This window comes from Protopterus annectens, chromosome 11.part0 (assembly GCF_019279795.1).
Source record: "Protopterus annectens isolate FY-2018-M chromosome 11.part0, PAN1.0, whole genome shotgun sequence".
In the NCBI taxonomy this organism is placed as follows: domain Eukaryota; kingdom Metazoa; phylum Chordata; order Ceratodontiformes; family Protopteridae; genus Protopterus; species Protopterus annectens.
Genome location: NC_056745.1, coordinates 83,022,058 through 83,041,020, shown reverse-complemented (window position 1 = coordinate 83,041,020; position 18,963 = coordinate 83,022,058). Strand labels below are relative to the sequence as shown.

Here is an 18,963-nt window from a genome sequence, read left to right as displayed (position 1 = left end):
ACTGTTAAAGTATACATTATTATTATAAACACTGCTTTTCGTCCTCGATACAAAACTCACTGGGATTCCTCAGAATTAAAACATCACCACATCAAACAATATTATACAATAAACTGATAACGTTTCAGATGATCAAACAATTAAACCCATAAAGATACAATTTTCATTATGATAAAATCTGTAAAAACTCAATAAACCAGGTTATCCCAAAGAAAGCATGTAGGATAGTTTCCTTCGACTCTTCTCCAAATGGAGAGAGAGTCCATAGAGTTACATCACTTGATGCAAGTACATCCCAGATGCTGCTACCTTGGTTATAGGAGGCTGAACTCAAAAAGCCAGTGTACAAAGAAAATGCAATTTTTAAGCTGAAAGTGCAGCAACTGTATGCAGACCAGAGAAGCAGATTTAGTTTCAACTTCTAACAGCTTTAGTATACGTGTTCAGTGCAACTTCTTTTTTTTTTACATGCTACACATTACATATTCTACATGCAGTTTGTATGAAACAACTTCATTTGTACTTCTCTTTACAGACCACTGCAAAGAACTGCACCTGGGACATAAAAGCTGTGGTGTGGCATCACCTGGAGTGAGAAGACCTAACTGTAAAAGTTCAAGAAAATTATCTGGGGAGTACTGACCTACAAATACTGGAGCACTAAAAGCAGACTAATAGGGTCTATATCACGTTGTCGAACTCTTAAAAGTTTGAATATCATATGGTCGAACTTTTAAAAGTTCGAACATTTCAATGGAGAGCTCCATACAGTGCAGAATGGGAAAATTTTCCTTTTCTGCACTGTAGTGCAATCTCGGAGTTGGTATATTTAAAGAGTGGGGAGTGGGTGGTGTGGGGGTGTGGGGTTTGTCTCCCTGCTTAAACTAAACTATTCAGGTAGGTTTTTTTCTTTTCTTTTTTTTATTACATTTTTGAACTTTTGAAAGTTCGATCATATGGAGTCGACCATATGACGTTCAAAATTTTAAAAGTTCAATTATTTAATGTAGATGCAACTAAGAGTGTTACAGCAGCACAGCACAGAACAACATGCTAGGGTTTATCCACAAGGAGGCAGACTTCAGAATCAAATTAGTAAATCTGTGTCCCAGATGTGCCCTGATTAGGCCATACAGTGTATGATGCAAGATGTTCTGGAGGGCACACAAAGATAACGATATGGAAATAAGGCGGCTGGAAGGAGTTCAGAAAAAGACATTACAAACGTTCCAGTCTCCTACATCCTCTCTGACCTTTCTCCTTAGTTCAGCATAATCTGATTCCCTAAAAATCTTATACCATTGCCCTTGTTTACCCTCACACATAGAAAAAAACTCTAATCACAGAGTGGCATAAGCAGTTGGATAACAGTATCTTCACCCGTTTATCTCTGAAGAAGAAATTCAAATTGCAACATTAAAGTGCAGTGGTGTGAATAATCAGCAGATTTGTGTAGTTCACGCTGAACAGTTAAGTGAAGGAGAAAAGTTGCAGGCTGATATTATTAATAATAATACCAAGAGAGACTGACATATGAAAGTCATAGACTTATCACTGCAGTTAAATGCCTTCCAGGTGCGAGTTCAAGGCCTACAGCAATGTTTCTGCAGTATTCTACAGGAGTGACAAACCACTGAAGCATTCACAGCAAGGATCGGTTCTTCTCGGGAACTGAAAGATATTTTACATTCCTGAAGATGGACAAAGACATTTGCAAAACTAGTTCAGATCACTCCAGGGATGTAGGAAGTGGACCAAATGGCAGCAGCTAAGAGAGGGATGGACCAACAACTTGCACGGAGTAACTAGTTAAGTAAAGGCATAGGAAGGGAAGTGCACCAAAGTTGTACGGCTTTATTGAAACCATTTGTGGGAATGGACATGAGAGACTGATTTAGCAAGGCGAGAGACTTGTACTACTGCTTAATTGTGAAGACAAATTATTTGTCCACAGGTTGAATAGAAAACATATACAAGGTCAAGTAAGGAAATGGTTATCAAGTGAAATTCAAGTATAAGGGTCTTGGAATATTGCTTATGGCACATTATGGTTAGTTAAGGAGATTAATAATACAGTTTATTCATGTGTTGTTAAAGGAATTGTATAGTAAACTGATACTGTAAAAGCTTATGACATGGTATCAGACTCAACATTATTAAATACTTTTAAGACAACTCGAATGTGGGTTAAAATAATTAAATGGATTGGAAAATATATTACATTTTGTACAAGAAACCTACAGTTAACAGCTATACAGGGACTTCATACCAGCGAAGAAAGGTATGCAACAAGTGTACCCCATGAGCATGCTATTTGGTTTATGTATGTCCTGTGTATTACATGTACACAAACAGGATGGGGAACGGTTTAACGAGGAAGAAGTCCCCTAAAACATCTTATGCCGATAACTTGTAGCTGCATGCAAAAGGTGTGCCACAATTTTACAGAGTAATGTATTCAGTGAATCAGACTCTGAAATGGTACCTAAAAGGGTATCACATTTTAAAGAAACAATTTGTCATTTTGGAAATTTAGTTTCAGAGAAGAGGAGAGAGTAGTCAAATAAGATACAAATTATGAAAAAGGTAATACACAGAATTCATTTAACGTGACATTTAAGTACACTTACTGAAAACTTTATAATTTAAGTGAAGGGATTTGCTTGGCATGATTTGTTTGGGCTGGTTCCTGAAAGCTTGCAAGTAAAACTTAAGAGATGTTTGGAAATCTTTTCAGGAATATGGTGAAACAACTAAGCCCTATTACAACCTTTTCTTAATTACAATTCTTGTTTGCGCAAGTTTTGAATGCATTAACGGACATCTTTTTCAGACAATATTTACAAGGGCATTCTGGAGTGTTACTTGGACAATGGAAACTAGGAAGTATCAGTATATACAGAGCAGTCCTTGTGGTAATAAAACATTTTGTTTGCGTGTTTTTCATTTGTTTTGTTGTGTGTGTGTGTGTGTGTGTGTGTGTGTGTGTGTGTGTGTGTGTGTGTGTGTGTGTGTGTGTGTGTGTGTAAACCAGGATGGGAAATTAAATTTTGAACGGATAATTAAAATACAAGTATCAGCACTATGATGAATTAGTCCAAAAAATGTCCTTTTAGAAGGGATTTCATTTAGCATTTATGTAATCAAATATTTGCCTGTTAAAAGATTTATAGGTTATAAGAGATGTTTGAAAGATTATTTACATGTAGTGAGTTAGAGACAACTGAACATGCGTTTTACAGATGTCAAACAAAACAATTTTGAAAAATATCTGACAGGATTCAAACATCGTGATCTCATCAGTAGATCTAGAAAAACAATCTTTGTCATGGTGCTTTGAAAGGTCATCTTAAACCTAATGCATGAATGGTAATGTGGTAATATTTACTTGTTTATGCACTTATGAAATTCTTCATTCATTTGGTTTGGAAAATTTGGACATGTTCTTTTTTAGCCACCACAGTAGACAGACCAGACTAAGCATGGGTACTGGCATACAATTTGGTTGGCAGCACCTCTCCTCCTTTGAATAAATTTCCATCTCCCCCAGCTAGATTCTTACAGTATAAAAAAACACTACTGAATGTTTTGACTTCACAGGACTGCATGGCAATCACTAGTCTTGAAAGGATTCTTAGAGAAAATATCAAAAGCTGTACAGAAAATGCTCTACACAGATGCAAGACATGTCATGCTTTCACCATGTAAAGCCCAAAGTACAGAAAGCTGTGTTTAAGTTGCATGAGCAGACATTTGCAAAGATAACATTTACGTCCCAAGACTAAATTTATGCATATGCTTCTTTCGTCAGCTGTCAGTTCAGCTTCGAAGCATTAAACACGGACATAATACACTAAAAATGAATGCATTACTGATGGTGGTGATGCTCTAGGTGGAATGCTAGAAAGCAAAAGCAGTGAACCTGCTTTTGGACTGATTATGATCAAAACAGAAAAATATCTGTGATGCTGGAGAAAGAGGTGAGCACCAGTTATCCACATTAAAATTATGGACATTGAGAAGTGAGAATCATGGGTTAAAAAGAGTTGTTGCCAAATGACAAGGACACAAGTGGATTGTAAAACCCAAAACCCACAATCAGTACACACACACACACACACACATTATGGAAATACAAGGCAACCTGGCTTAGTGCCCCAATTAGGCCTTGTCGGTATCCACTGTTAAACCTTACCACCTGTTTCGAGAATGGCTAGGCCAGTTAAGCCTGGGATAAATTTTTGAATACTCATCTGGTCATATAGTTCTCATTTAAAGGAATATAATCGATCACGCTGCTTAATTTGCAGTGGAAGTCTATCCCAAAGGTTGGGATGGCACTGTGTTTTACTTACTTGCTGACATAGATTTTGATCTCTGGTCCTAATATTAGTGGAATTGTTTAATGTTTGGATATATACAGCTAGACAGACAGATAAAGGAAAACACATGATAAAACTATATGTTGCCTTAAGACATTAAGACAACAAGCTACTAATAAGCTATGCTGATCACAAACATGATGATGGAACTGCAGGACAACACAAAGAAAGACTTCTGGACCTAGATTTGTTCACTGTACAGGAGAGGAAAGGGGGATGACATGATCTGGGAACACAATCCAGTAAAGATGTAGGTAGTGGAAGTCAACCTGTAGAGGAAGGATTGAGAGGCACAACCTCCAGACTGAGCACCAACTTCTGTATTGATATAAAGAAAATTATCTTCATTTAAAGGGCGTTTGAAGTGTGTGCATGTGTGTGTGTGTGTGTGTGGGGGGGGAATAGTAGCACCACACTGTCACTAAAAGCATGACAAGGACAGACTACATTGAAAAAAATCTGCAATTTCCTGCCATGAAACATATGTACGGTGAAGTAATATGGAGATAAGTATTCTCAGAGCAGCAGAGTATGCACATGTAAGCAAACCTCTCAACTATATCACATTTGACAGAAAATATAGCTTTTAAGCTGAAAATAAGGTTCCGTGAAATTTTGAGTGCCCCCTTTAAATTATGATTTCTGGAGTTCAGTTTGTCTTCAGCCAACATGTTGTCAGCACGCAGTGATGCTGACTTGTGATGATGTCACTAGAGCAGCAGCCACCATTATATGTAACGGGGAATTAATGACAAGCAACAGTTCTCTTGTTATGCCTTATTGCCCAATTGTGTGAAGAATAACGGCAGAGAAAAATACCCACATAAGACTAAGTAAAGTATCACCATTTGAATCCTTCACAGTGGCACAATGGATAGGGTTGGCACCGCACAGCAATAGGTTCCTCAGTTCAGTTCTCAGCTGGGCTGCCTTCTGTGTACAGTCTGCATGTCTTCCCTGTGTGCGTTTCCTCCAGGTGCTCTGGTATCCTCCCACATTCCAAAGACATGCAGTAGGTGGACTGGATATTCTAAATTGGCCATAGGTGTGAGTGTGTGATGTGGAAGAACTACCATGGCAGGGCTAGCTACCTGGTGGTGTAAACTTTGGCTTGAACACCCAGATCCCATATGCAAAAATGGGAAAAGGGATTGTGGATGGATGGATCTAAATCCTTCATCTCTTTGTAGAGTGCATCAACAGAGAGACAGAGAGAAACATCAAGAGATAGAGATTCATACACGCACATTATTCCCCACCCCCTTCACTTTATACAAACTTCTTCTTTTGGCTTTAACCAGTTAGGGGTCACCACAGCGGATCACCTGTCCACTCATGATTGGCAGTAGAGGTTTATGGTGTCAAGTTTCCAGCCCGGAGCCCAACCTTCCACAGAAGGCACACACAAGCATTCACACCTATGGCCAATTTTGAGTGTCCAATCCACCTACAGCTTTGTTTGTGTCTTTCGGCTTTTCCCGGTTAGGGGTCGCCACAGCGGAACTCTGGACCGCTAATGATTGGCAGTAGAGTTTTACGTGCTGGCTTGCCGGGCCTAACGCACAACCTTCAATGAAGGAACGCCCGTTCACGCATGTTGCCACACAGAAGACACTCTAACTGAGAATCGAACGGACAACGTCTAACTGTGAGGCAACAACGCTACCGCAGCACTTCACCAAAATTCATATGATCCAGAAATGCCTTGTCTATCGTTGTTACTTAACACCACTGCTTCTGACCTTCTGGCATATAGTCTTCCTAGTTATTGTATTCCTCTGGGAAGAAACGGAAACAGGTTTTGAGGAAGTAGCACTTTAACTTGGGATAAAATTAAGTGAATGGGTTTTGGGGGGGGTTGGGGTCTTACGTAATGTCAAGAGCACCAACATACAGTCATTTAAGAGGTGTTTTAGTGGGTGTTTCAAGGTAGTTATGAAAGAAAAAGAAAAGACACAATGTATTTAATTTGTTGTACTTGAGATCTAAGAGACCTCTCAGTTAAGTTGTTTGATTCCTGTACATAAAAGTACTTATTTCCCTCAAAATGTTTATTTTTCAAATACATTTGAATGAATTCCATAGTGTTTATACATAACATCTTAAATAACTATGTACGCTATTTACATTAGCCTGACACTATAACCGATCTTAATGTAAACAGTTACTTTATAAGTATGCCCAATGCATTATCAGAGTGTCTGATCAATTATTGTATAGTGTCAAACGATAAGACTTTTCCCCAAGGGTTGTTGATAAATGGCTTTGGATAAATTCTTAGTTCTTTAATTTTAATTTCCAATAATGCTGTGGTCTTCAGTAGGCTGTAGAAGTCTTCCAAAGTTGGTATTGTTTGCATTCCATCTTCTTGTTATACACTTCCTTGAAATTGCAAGTATAATCCATACTAGATACATGTTTGACCTATTCAAAAAAAAAAAGTACTTCTGAAATACATGTGACATATGTTTGCTGTGCATTACTTATATAGTGTTAAACTCTTCAGATTGTAGAAACATGCCCATAGCCAGTCACAGACTAGGTGGAGCACTGTGTTTACCCCATATGAAAATGCCCTTTTACAGGCACGTGTCTGCGGTGGTGGTGCTGCGGTATCATTGTCGCCTCACAGTAAAACGTTGTCCTGTTTGATTCTCAGCTAAAGCGTCTTCTGTGTGGAGACATGCGTGAATGGGCATACCTTAGTTGAAGGTTGTACGTCAGGGCTGGCAACTCGGTACGTAAAAATCTGCTGCCAATCATTAGCGGACTGGAGTTCTGCTGTGGCGACCCCTAACCGGAAAAAAAAAAAGCCGAAAGAAAGATAGTGGTGGCACATGTCAAACTCTGGTCTTGTTTTTATTATTCAGTGACCATGTTGATGGTTCCACTAATGTCTTTTTACTGGCCGACTGACACTCTACAGGAGTGATACAGTTTATGCAAAACTTTTACTGCACTTTATAGAGCTACTGTTTTACACATTTTTGGTTCTCCTGTATGCTCCCTCCCATCCTTGAAAAACAAGATTTCTTGTATCCATATATTTATTTAATAACAACAACAGTAGGGCCTGTTTCATCTATGACCTAGCTAATCTAGGGTGTGCACACGAATGTGGGATTTTTTTTTTCCTTTGGCTGAAAAGTGAGATAAAAGCATTAGAATGTTTATCCCCTTGCTAGGATAGCTTCTGATGAGAAACAGTTTGATTTTATGTATTTATTTATTTTTTATCAGGTTAGCATTAGTAGGCAGAAATTATAACAGAAAATACTATTATAGGGAAATACAAGTAAATGTGCATGTACATAACAGCACTGTGCTGCCCAATGACAAGCTGCAGTTAACTGATCAACACTGAATATTGTCACACAATGCTGGTTTCACTTTAAATGGGTCCTTGACCCTGCTGAACAGCCTAACAGCTGACCAGACAGATTAAGAGAACTTGAACACCATGTGGGACATCACGTTACATTGCAGGAAGCTGTAGACCTCTGGTGTTTTGCTATTTACTACTTTTGTTTTAGATTTGTGCAACTTGTTTTCATAAAGTAATAAACTGAAATCGTTGATATGGCATTTAATTTCTTATACCACTGAAACCATGAACACTTGTTCAATCTCGGTACAGACTTTTCTGGATGCAAATAACAGATGAACCTGCAATGGCTGCTACAAATCCGTTTGAAATGTGACCTGTGAAGTGGCTTTTGATAAATGCATCTTGAATCACTCACAAAACAAGTCTGTTAAGTGGGTACCTCTTACATTTATGTTCATAGGCTCATGGGTGAATACTAGGCTAACTGCCATGAAGGGTCTTTTTAAGCCTAACCAATGACCAGAGGTGAGAATCAAACCCTGTACCTTGTGACTGTGAGGTGAACATCTTAACTATTACACCAACCCTAACACTGTATAGGCAACTACTAGGCTAATGATCCCAGGGGTTTGTCTGTTAAGTGGGTATTTCTTACATTTATGTTCATAGGTTCATGGGTGAATACTAGGCTAACTGCCGTGAAGGGCCTTTTTAAGCTAGCCAATGACCAGAGGTGAGAATGGGTGGCCGCGGTGGTGCAGCGGTTAGCATTGTCGCCTCACAGCAAGAGGTTCTCCAGTTCGATCCTCGGCCGGGGTGCCTTCTGTGCGGAGTCTGCATGTCCTCCCTGTGGTTGCGTGGGTTTCCTCCAGGTGCTCCGGTTTCCTCCCACATCCCAAAGACATGCTGTAGGTGGATTGGACAATCTAAATTGGCCCTAGGTATGAGTGTGTGTGTGTGCCTTCCGTGGAAGGTTGGGCGCCGGGCTGGCAACTTGACACTGTAAAAACTCTACTGCCAATCATGAGCGGACAGGTGATCCGCTGTGGCAACCCCTAACTGGGAAAAGCTGAAAGAAGAAGAAGTAGAATGACCAGAGGTGAGAATCAAACCCTGTACCTTGGGACTGTGTAGTGAACATCTTAACTATTACACCAACCCTACCACTGTATAGGCAACTAGTAGGCTAATGATCCCAGGGGTTCTTTTTAACCTTAGACATGCTTTTCAAAGGTGAAACTCAAACCATATACCATGCGAATTTAAGGTAAAAACCTTAATCATTACGCCAACCCCCATTTGCAAATCACTTATTCTGTAGGTGATACACAAAATGTCAAAACAGGATCAAGTTATACAATTTAGTTCACTGCATGTTTATTTTATTTACTTTTTAATTTATCTTTTTATTAACCAGGTTAGTCCCACTAGGCTAATGGCTTCATTTCAGGGGAGATCCAAGGTGATATTTCTGCTACTGGGGGAATTTGATCAGGGCATCAAGGAACTGCTCCTGCTTTTTTTCCGACGGGTACTGTGGGATCTTTTGCATGCACCTGAACTACCTCTAATTCAAGTAGATGGGACCTCAGTTTAATGTCTCATCCAAAGGATGATACACTCAGGAGTGCAGCACCCCCTAATCCAATCTCCCAGAGGGGGAACAGAAATCACAGCCTTCTGTTTTTTAAGCTACCTATTGAGCCACTGACACTGCTAATAGCTTTTGCTCGTTTCTTCTTAGATCACTGTAATGTGTGGGACATTTTGCTTGTTATGCATATGTGGGCACTATTACTGCTTGCAGCACCCCCTAATCCAATCTCCCAGAGGGGGAACAGAAATCGCAGCCTTCTGTTTTTTAAGCTACCTATTGAGCCACTGACACTGCTAATAGCTTTTGCTCGTTTCTTCTTAGATCACTGTAATGTGTGGGACATCTTGCTTGTTATACATACGTGGGCACTATTACTGCTTGTGATGGTGATTGTACTTCTGATTGTGTTGCTCTACTGTGGAGATTACTCCCTGGGTCTTCAGTATTTAACAGGACCTTGCATTGTACTGGATCTTGATGCTGTAATAACAGGACCTTGCATTGTACTGGATCTTGATGCTGTAATAATTCTACTGTACTATATGTTTGTTACTGTTGTTTTGTTTGTATTACAGTGGAGTTTTTTCCCCGGGTCTCTGCTGAAAATGGGCCTCTGGCCCAATCAGACATACCGGTCAACAAATGTCATAAATAAATAATCAAGGATGATTTCATTTTGGTCAGAGGAGTTCTGTGCGTCTCCTGAATTTTTCCTTATACATAATTAGTTTGTTGGTTTTAAAGTTACTTATGCAAGGGTTTATTTTTGTAATAACCTAAACATACACATGCACTAACTGAATTGTTCTAGTTGAGTAGGGTAAACCACCATCAATATCAGACTTTCTCTTTCCATATAGCTCCATGTGATTTCCATGTCAGGTGACCCTGCATCTCCATGTGGAAATATACTTATTGGTTAGCCATGCAATGTATGCCCCACAACCGTGGTGGTGGAGTGACCAAGAGGATCATTATACTGCAGATGGCTAGTAGGTAGTGGCAACTTTGTGTGTTTATACCAGCCCCAACCGCGGTGATATACTCGTTAGCACATGCAGCTCCATTCGGGAAGGCAGTGGGGATGCAGTAAACATTTAGTTTCCACAGTGATGAGGACAAACTCATTCCCTCCAGTACAAGTCTTTTGAGTGTGTACCTTTAACTCCTAGTGGGTGTGGCTTAACCCTTTAAAAATGAAGTTATCACCTTACAATTCTAATAAATACTCATTGACAGAGGTCAAATATCAGTACAATTGTGTTTGCCATCATGTATGCTTCAAGATAAAATATTCTGGTACCTTGTATGTAGTGTGGTTTTGGAATTATTAATGCAAGTATGAACAAGTAATATTTGACGCCTAGAGGAGCAGTAGGGGGTAACTACAGATGCACCTGGAGGCGTCACTTGTGATGGGAGTAGCAGCTGCCTGCGGCAGTAAAATAGAAAAACTGCACCTTGTCAAAATGGATTTCTAACGGGTTCCTCTGGAGGCATCAGTAAAGCTGGTCTTTGTTAATGTCATCATTAATAAAACTTCTGAGGAATTAAACTATTTTTAAAAAATATTACATTAAGATAGAAGACCAGATTCATTCACTTTTAAGTAGCAGGGAAAAGCTTAAGTAAGCTAAAGAAATGAAAGTGAGAGAAAATGGGATTCCACTTGAAATCGTTAAAGTCAAATGCCTGAGTTAGACAAATGCGGAAACAGAAAAAGCGTGGGAATGGAGGTAAGAGCAACAATAAAGGAAAATGACTGAAAAAGGACTTAATTTAACATTTGAAAGCCTAAAAGCAAAACTGCAGTGTGACAAGAAAATGAGAGCTCAAGACAGGGTATCACTAGTAAACACGGTGGAAAATGCTAGCAGAAAAAAGTGTGGCTAGCCACAGTGAGCAGCAATGTGACTGGAATGGCAGCGGGTGCTGAGGAGACCTTTCCAGCACAAACGTGTGGCACGATATAATGGAATTAAAAGCAATGGATGATGCAGATCTGCAGAAACCGATGGTCTGTATATGGAAGACAAAATTACAGACATCTGAACTGAATATTTGTCATTTCCTATACAGCTTCCATTAATTCATTAGCATTTATTCAACAGTTTTCTGCTCTTTGAAGTAAGGCAGTGTGACATTTGAAACAGTAGTGTACATGGAGGTGGACACTGTTACTGTACTCTTCCCCCCTAAATCAACAGTGCAGTTATTATGGTTATATATTTCACATTGTTTGTCACTTCCATTTTTTTCAACTTTTTAAACTTGTGTTTCTGACTGGTGGTATTTTACAATTTTATTGGAGATGGGAGGACTTATGCTAGGAGGTGTGCAAGCCTTATGTTAATTAGTTGTCTGGATTTTTTATCAGATGTACTTACTACTCCAGAACTTCTGTCCTATTTTCAGTTTCTGCAGGTTGAGAGGTATGGGTACAAGCGATTCAGGGATCCGAATAAAGGTTTGCAAATCATCCATTAGACTAATGAGCATGTTTGTGTGCTCTGGAGCTTAACGGGTTACTATAAAGCTAAATCAAACAAAATGTAAACATGCTGATGGTGATAATTTTTGTTTACATTACTGGAGAAGATGAGATTCCAAGAGTCCATATGCTGCACAGCAAGATGTGGGGTTTGACGGTATGAAACGATGAAGGTGTATACATCATCATTCGGCTTTTCCCGTTAGGGGTCGCCACAGAGGATCATCTCTTTCCATTTCTTCCTATCCTCTGCATCTTGTTCTGTCACACCAACCGCCTGCATGTCCTCTCTCACCACGTCCATAAACCTTATCTTAGGCTTTCCTCTTTTCCTCTTACCTTGCAGCTCCATCCTTAGCATTTTTTTGGAGCACATGTCCAAACCAACGCAATCTCGTCTCTCTTGCTTTGTCTCCAAACTATCCAACATGAGCTTACCCTCTAATATACTGATTCCTAATCCTATCCATCCCATTCACACCGAGTGCAAATCTTAACATCTTTAACTCTGCCACATCCAGCTCTGACTCCTGCCTTTTTGTCAATGCCACTGTCTCCAACCCATATAACATAGCTGGTCTCACTACCCTCTTGTAGACCTTCCCTTTCACTCTTACTGGTACCAGTCTGTCACAGATCACTCCTGACACTCATCTCCACCCATTCCACCCTGCTTGTACTCTCTTCTTCACCTCTCTTCCACATTCACCATTCCTCTGAACTGTTGATCCCAAGTACTTAAACTTGTCCACCTTTACCAACTCTACTCCCTGCATCCTCACCATTGCTCTACCCTCCCTCTCATTTACACACATATATTCTGTCTGAGCCCTGCTGACCTTTATTCCTCTGCTCTCTAGAGCATATCTCCACCTCTCCAGAGTCTCCTCAACCTGATTCCTACTCTCACTACAGATCACAATGTCATCTGCAAACATCATAGTCCACGGGGCCTCCCGTCTGACCTCATCTGTCAACCTGTCCATCACCACTGCAAATAAAAAAGGACTCAAGAGCTGATCCTTGATGTAATCCCACCTCCACCGTAAATGGATCTGTCACACTACCCTCGTGCATATCCTGTACCACTCTTACATACTTCTCTGCCACTCCCGACTTCCTCATACAATACCACAACTCTTCTCTAGGCACCCTGTCATATGCTTTCTCCAAGTCTACAAAGACACAATGCAACTCCTTCTGACCCTTCTCTGTATTTCTCCAATAACACTCTCAGAGCAAACATTGCATCTGTAGTGCTCTTGCCTGGCATGAAACCATACTGCTGATCACTAATCATCACCTAGCTTCTACTACTCTTTCCCATAACTTCAAGCTGTGACTAAAAATGGTAGCTTTAAATTGCTGCAGCCTCTTACCACTGGGCAGTTGCTTCCACTACTTCCAGAATGATACAAAAAGTACAATACGAAGTACACTGCAGTGAGCATCATGGAAAAATCAGAAAATTCATGACGAAAATGCTCACATTCTTTTCTGAATATCCCTGATCCTGACTAAAGCTCTATCCTTAACCCTCATAATACCTAATTTTCCCACCCTGGAAACAAACTGTAAGAAATACAGAAGTGATTTGAATTAAATAAATTTTATTCTGCTCATATCAGTCAAGCAATGCATTACGTGCTTTGTTGTAGTACATTATAATGGGACTTAAGCAGTGTGAGTGTTTAGCTTCTAGTTCACAGGTCCCAAGATGCATCCAAGTAAGGTGCAAACTTACTGTGAGATTAATGCTATGCTACGATGCAGTCTTATTTTAAAAATAATATGCTACAATTACGGTTAGCAAAAGTATGCATTTAGTCACTTCAGGATACAAGCCACTATACTGACAGCATCAAAAATGACAAACTGTCAACATACACAAATCTTTAAAATGTTTGTTAATTTGATAAGTGAGCTGACCTGATTCTCACTCCTTTTCAGCTATGTCCAACAGGTACTTGTTTATATATACACACACACACACACACACACACACACACACACTTATACATGGGTATGCATACGGACAGAGATACAGTTGTAGCACAGACAAAACATATATAGATACACGTGGTGTGTGTGTATGTGTGCGCGGGTATGCATACATACAGAGGAACAGTTATAGTACAGACAATATATACATACACACACACACACACACACACACACACACACACTTGTGCATATGCATACATAGAGAGATATAGTGCGGACAATCAACCAGAATGTTTATGGAAAGTTTGATGAAATTCCAAGAGTATGTATAGCAAACCCATGCAGACATGTGGAGAAGATGCAAACACCACAGAGTGACCCAAAGTTAGGAATGAACCTTAGACCCTAAAGCTGTGAAGCAAAGGACTCATAACCGAATCATCTATGTGTTTTATGTACTAGAAAAGGAACAGAACAGTCTAAAATTTTGTTCCAGTACTTAGGATTAGTTGTAAAACATTTTACATCTTGTTAAATCTTGTAAATCTAGAACTACAGGCGAGGGCTGTTTATCTACTTAAGCTATTTAGGAACAGGCAATGCATTGTACTGGGGACTGAGTGTGAGTTTGAAATGTCCACACTGCCCTAAACAATGCGCTCTATGCCATGATAAAAATGAAGTCTGGAGCAGCCGTTTGAGTAAAGGCCACCAGTCCCTCTATGCCATAAGGGACTGGTTCCATGTCTGTAACAATTAAAAAATGAAAACAAATTAAAAAATATGGACTTCAACATATTCACTTACTTTTAAAGCATGTTGCAAGTTGGGTACTTAAAATGCAAATTATTTCTCTCAACTTTTCCTGATTTTACGAAACATCCATAATTTTCACCATATTTTTGCCCTAGCCCTATTAAAATTTTCTGTGAAATTGCTAAGGACTACATGCAAGCTACACAGAGTTTCATACTTATTGTTTAGAAAGTATGCTTTTATACATCATTAGATGAACTGAATTAATGTGTAGAAAAGGACTGAGATTTTTGTATGTGTCTCTATTTTTTTTGGTTTTGTCCAGCTTTCTTGAGCAATGAAGCAAAGAGTAATGTTCAGTTTGACATGTGCAATTGATTCCTTAAAATTACGGGAATTAACTTCCAGCTAATGCAGAAGTCTGGAAAACCACACAGGGAGAGTCAAAGCTTGCCCACTAGACCCGTATTACTCTGCTAAGTTGCTACTGTCTGAAAACGAAGCTAGTTGCCAAATTTGAGACGGTAAAAGACATGCTAGCAGCTTGACTAAACAAAAGTTTGGCTGCTAGCCAGCTACAAATAAGTCTTTCTATGCAACAGAAAACCAGCAACCTCGCTTGTTTGCACCACCTGAATGCGTTTAAAGTGCTCTAATTTCTAAAACGTTAATGTTTACATGATAATGAAGTGCAAACTGCGACAGAATGAAATGTTGCTGGCAATCACACATTGCACTTTTGTTGTTGCATCCATTTGTGTTCCCTTTAGGTATTCTAACAGATCTACACACCTGTTGAATTACTGGCTTGCACTTACAATACGCAACGCATTTCCTTCTTTCTAACTTATGGTGCAAAGATGTGCATTTTGTGGTCAGACTGCTAGCTAATCCAACTTGGACTGAAATAAATCACAATTAAATGAATGATAGCAAATAGTGACGCACCCTCAGACGTGGTGGACTTTCTGCTCTTGCGGGACATGGTGAGGCGGACCTGCTCCTGGATGCGGATGCTCTTCCCGTTGCCATAACCTTGGCTAAAGCTGCGGATCTTATCATCGGAGGGCACTGCCAGGGTGGAACTGTCCACGTCCCGGAACACGTCGCCGCTAAGAACCGTGCGGATGTAGGGCTTGTCGGGCTCGGGGGCCCAAGTGGCAAGGTTCGCCATGATCAGTACTGTGGTGTCTCCTCAGCCCACTTGTCCGGTACTCGCTCCTCTTCTGTCCGTCTCAGGTTGGTATTAACTTGCCTGTAAGCACGTATCCACAAGGCTACAGTTCCCTCCACTCCTAATTTCAACACACAGACGGTAATCGCTCACCGGACAGGTACCGCTGCCGATGGGGAGGGGGCACACTGCACTCTCCTAATAGTGGTGCGCAGTCAGATCCACGGTTTGGTGGGCACCCCTCTTGTGAATATTCCGAGTATAAGGAAACCTTTTCTCTACGTCTTCCCAACTGATCTGGGGAGGGTGGTATCCCTGTTGTAAAATGATCCAGGTGGAGCCTACAGGGCAGGGCCTCTTCAAGGGTGCCTCCCTGAGCGTTTCAGGAAGTTGTTGCTGCTGTGTGCGGATTGCTGTCTACTGACTGGCATTTCAGTTTAGAAACAAGAATCAAAACGTATCGTTGTTTCACCGTTTCGTGTATCAGCTTTGCTTATTGTTGTCACGTCCGCCTCTCCTTTTAAAAGTGAACTTTAAACTGCATTATTTTGTTTCCTTTGCACAGGCGAGTATTTAAACCACAACCTAAGGTTTTTATTGTGAATATTTCAGGTAAGTTGTTGTGTCTTTCGGCTTTGCCCAGTTAGGGGTCGCCACAGCGGAACTCCGGTCCGTTAATGATTGGCAGTAGATTTTTACGTACCGAGTTGCCGGCCCTGACGCACAACCTTCAACGAAGGTACGCCCCATTCACGCATGTCTCCGCACAGAAGACGCTCTAGCTGAGAGTCGAGCAGGACAACGTCTTACTGCGACAATGCTACCGCAGCACCACCACCGCAGTTACTATATTTCAGGTAAGTAAAATTATTTATTTATTGACATTTGTTAACCAGGTTTGTCCAACTGGGCTTGTGATCCATTTTCAGAGGAGAAAAGCTCCAGTAGTACATTTTTAAACAAGTATAATTTTAAACTATATTGATATAATAGCAGTTATAGCAAAAAGATTCACACATGTTGGGTTGCCACCTGTCCCACTTTGCGAGAGACCGTCCCTCTTTGGCAGTTGTGTCCTGACAAAAATATAAATAATGGCAAATATCCTGAGATTGTAGGACATAATTATGTCCCATATTTTATGTAATAGTTGCATAAAATAGTTATTTCTGTATCTAAAATACCTAAATGTTACAAGAAACAGAATAAGCAACTAAACTGCTACAAGAATAAGCTTTTATTTAGGCAAAAAAGTAAAGTGCTATCCTTTGTACTGACTGTGGATATGTGTCGGCCTGTAAAATCTGATGTGTGTCCTGAAAATGTCCCACTGTGGCCATTTGAAAAGGTGGCAACCCTATTTGAGGGTACATAAAGGGAAGGAAGACTAGATAGAGTCATGGCCGCGGCAGGTCCTGGAATTGAGAAAATAAGCTTTTAGTTCATTTTTAAAGTGTGAGGTGTGGGAGATTGAACGTAAGTCAAGGGGAAGTTTGTTCCAAGCATGGGCAAGGGAGTGTTTGTAGAGTAGTTTGCCTACTGACCTTTTTGGGTGGTAGACATCAAGTAATTGTTGGTTAGAAGTACGGAGGGTCCGGGATGGGATATAGATAGAGACTAAGGAAGGTAGAGATGGACAGAAGGAGGTTTTATAAAGAATAGAGTGTAGCATGTGAAACTGATAAGATAGCAGAAATTGGGGAAGTTCAAACCATTGAAGAGAGTTTAAAGAAATGCAGTGGTGTGAGTTGTATGGGGAGTTAGTAATGAATCTGGCTATTTTATGGTAAGTCTGTTGGAGTTTGTTTAGAGTGGAGGCCTGGATATTGGTAAGAACTGAGGTGGCATATAAGAGGGAGGGGAGGAGGAGTGCCTGGCCCAGGGTTAGTCTAGATTCAGGGGTTAGGAATTTTTTGTTCCGATAAAGCAGACCTAGTTTCTGGGTTTTTTTTTTTTATACACTGGAGTATGTGTAGGTTGAACTTTAGTTCGTCATCGATAATGACCCCTAGGAGTTTTGTGTGGGTGTCAGGTTGGATGGTTGCATTGTTAGAAGATGTAATAAAAAAGGAGGTTTTGTGATGAGAAAGAGATTGGGGAAGGAAAAGTAGGAGTTTGGTCTTTTTGGGATTTAGGATCAGTAGGTTGTGAGAGAGCCATTGTTCAGTGGATAGTAGGGCCTGTTGGGTCAGGGAGTGTAGTTCAGGAATGTTATTTGAAATGGATATAAGTGTGGAGTCGTCAGCATACTGAATAAGGAAGGATTTTTTGCATGAGGTGTGAAGATCATTGGTCAAAATGTTAAACAAAAGGGGTCCCAAGATGGAGCCTTGGGGAACACCAGTGGAGATGAGAAGGAAAGGTGAAGAGGATAAGAGCCATTTGACAGATTGTTCTCTGCCAGATAGGTAACTATTAAACCAGGCAAGTGCGGAGGGGGATAGGTGGAGATTTGCGAGTTTGAATAGTAGTAGAGGATGAGAGACAGTATTGAAGGCTTTGGAGAGATCTAGGAAGAGACAGGAAATGAGTTTATTGTTGTTGTCTAGGGCCTCTGCAATGATATGAGTGAAGGAGAGGAGGGCACTGGTGGTGCTGTGGTGAGGACGAAATCCATGTTGGGTAGGATAAGAAAGTGGTGCGTGAGGAGGTGTTTGAGAAGCTGCTAGTGAATACATTTTTCTAATATCTTGGAGAGGGGGGACAGAATGGCAATGGGTCGGTAGTTTGAGGGTTCAGTGGAGTTTCCACCTTTATGAAGAGGGATAGTAAAGGAAGATTTCAAAGGGTGGGGACAGTTGATTCCATAATAGATCGATTAATTAGTATAGATTATTATATTATTATAGATTATATGAATGTTTTAGTGAAAACCGAATGCAAAGATTTTTTTAATTGGTAAGCGAATTGATGTGGTGCAACTACAACTACTATTCTTATCAAATAATTAATAACTTTTTTTGTGACTTCTGTCTGGGTTGTTCAGCTGGGAGTTTGTCTCATTTTAGTAGCGTCGCCATGAGAAAGTATATGAAAAATAAATGCATGAGGTAGTAAAGGAATTTAAGGCAACAATTTCCACATACAAACGGTATGGCTTTTTTATTTTTTACATATTTTCTTTATTTTAAGTAGTTGCATGTTCTTTTTTATTATCTAAAGAATTTTATTAGCATTTTCTGCTTTTGCACTGTATGATATCAACCATTATTTGCAGTACAGCTTCCTTCTGTTACAGTCATCAGTGCTGAAGGGCGTGTAGTCAGTCACATGTGTATGGTAGATTATAGG

At 40.2% G+C, this 18,963-nt stretch overlaps 1 protein-coding gene across 1 annotated transcript in view; it reads right to left on the bottom strand.

The window, feature by feature from the left end:
- Positions 1-16,284, bottom strand: part of PKP2 (plakophilin 2) — a 1,518,559-nt gene extending 1,502,275 nt beyond the window's left edge. Inside the window, exon 1 of the mRNA XM_044087464.1 lies at positions 15,447-16,284. Within this exon, the coding sequence (XP_043943399.1) occupies positions 15,447-15,672 (226 nt within the window). The 5' untranslated portion in view covers positions 15,673-16,284. The remainder of the gene's footprint in view (positions 1-15,446) is intronic.
- Positions 16,285-18,963: the final 2,679 nt, after the last annotated feature.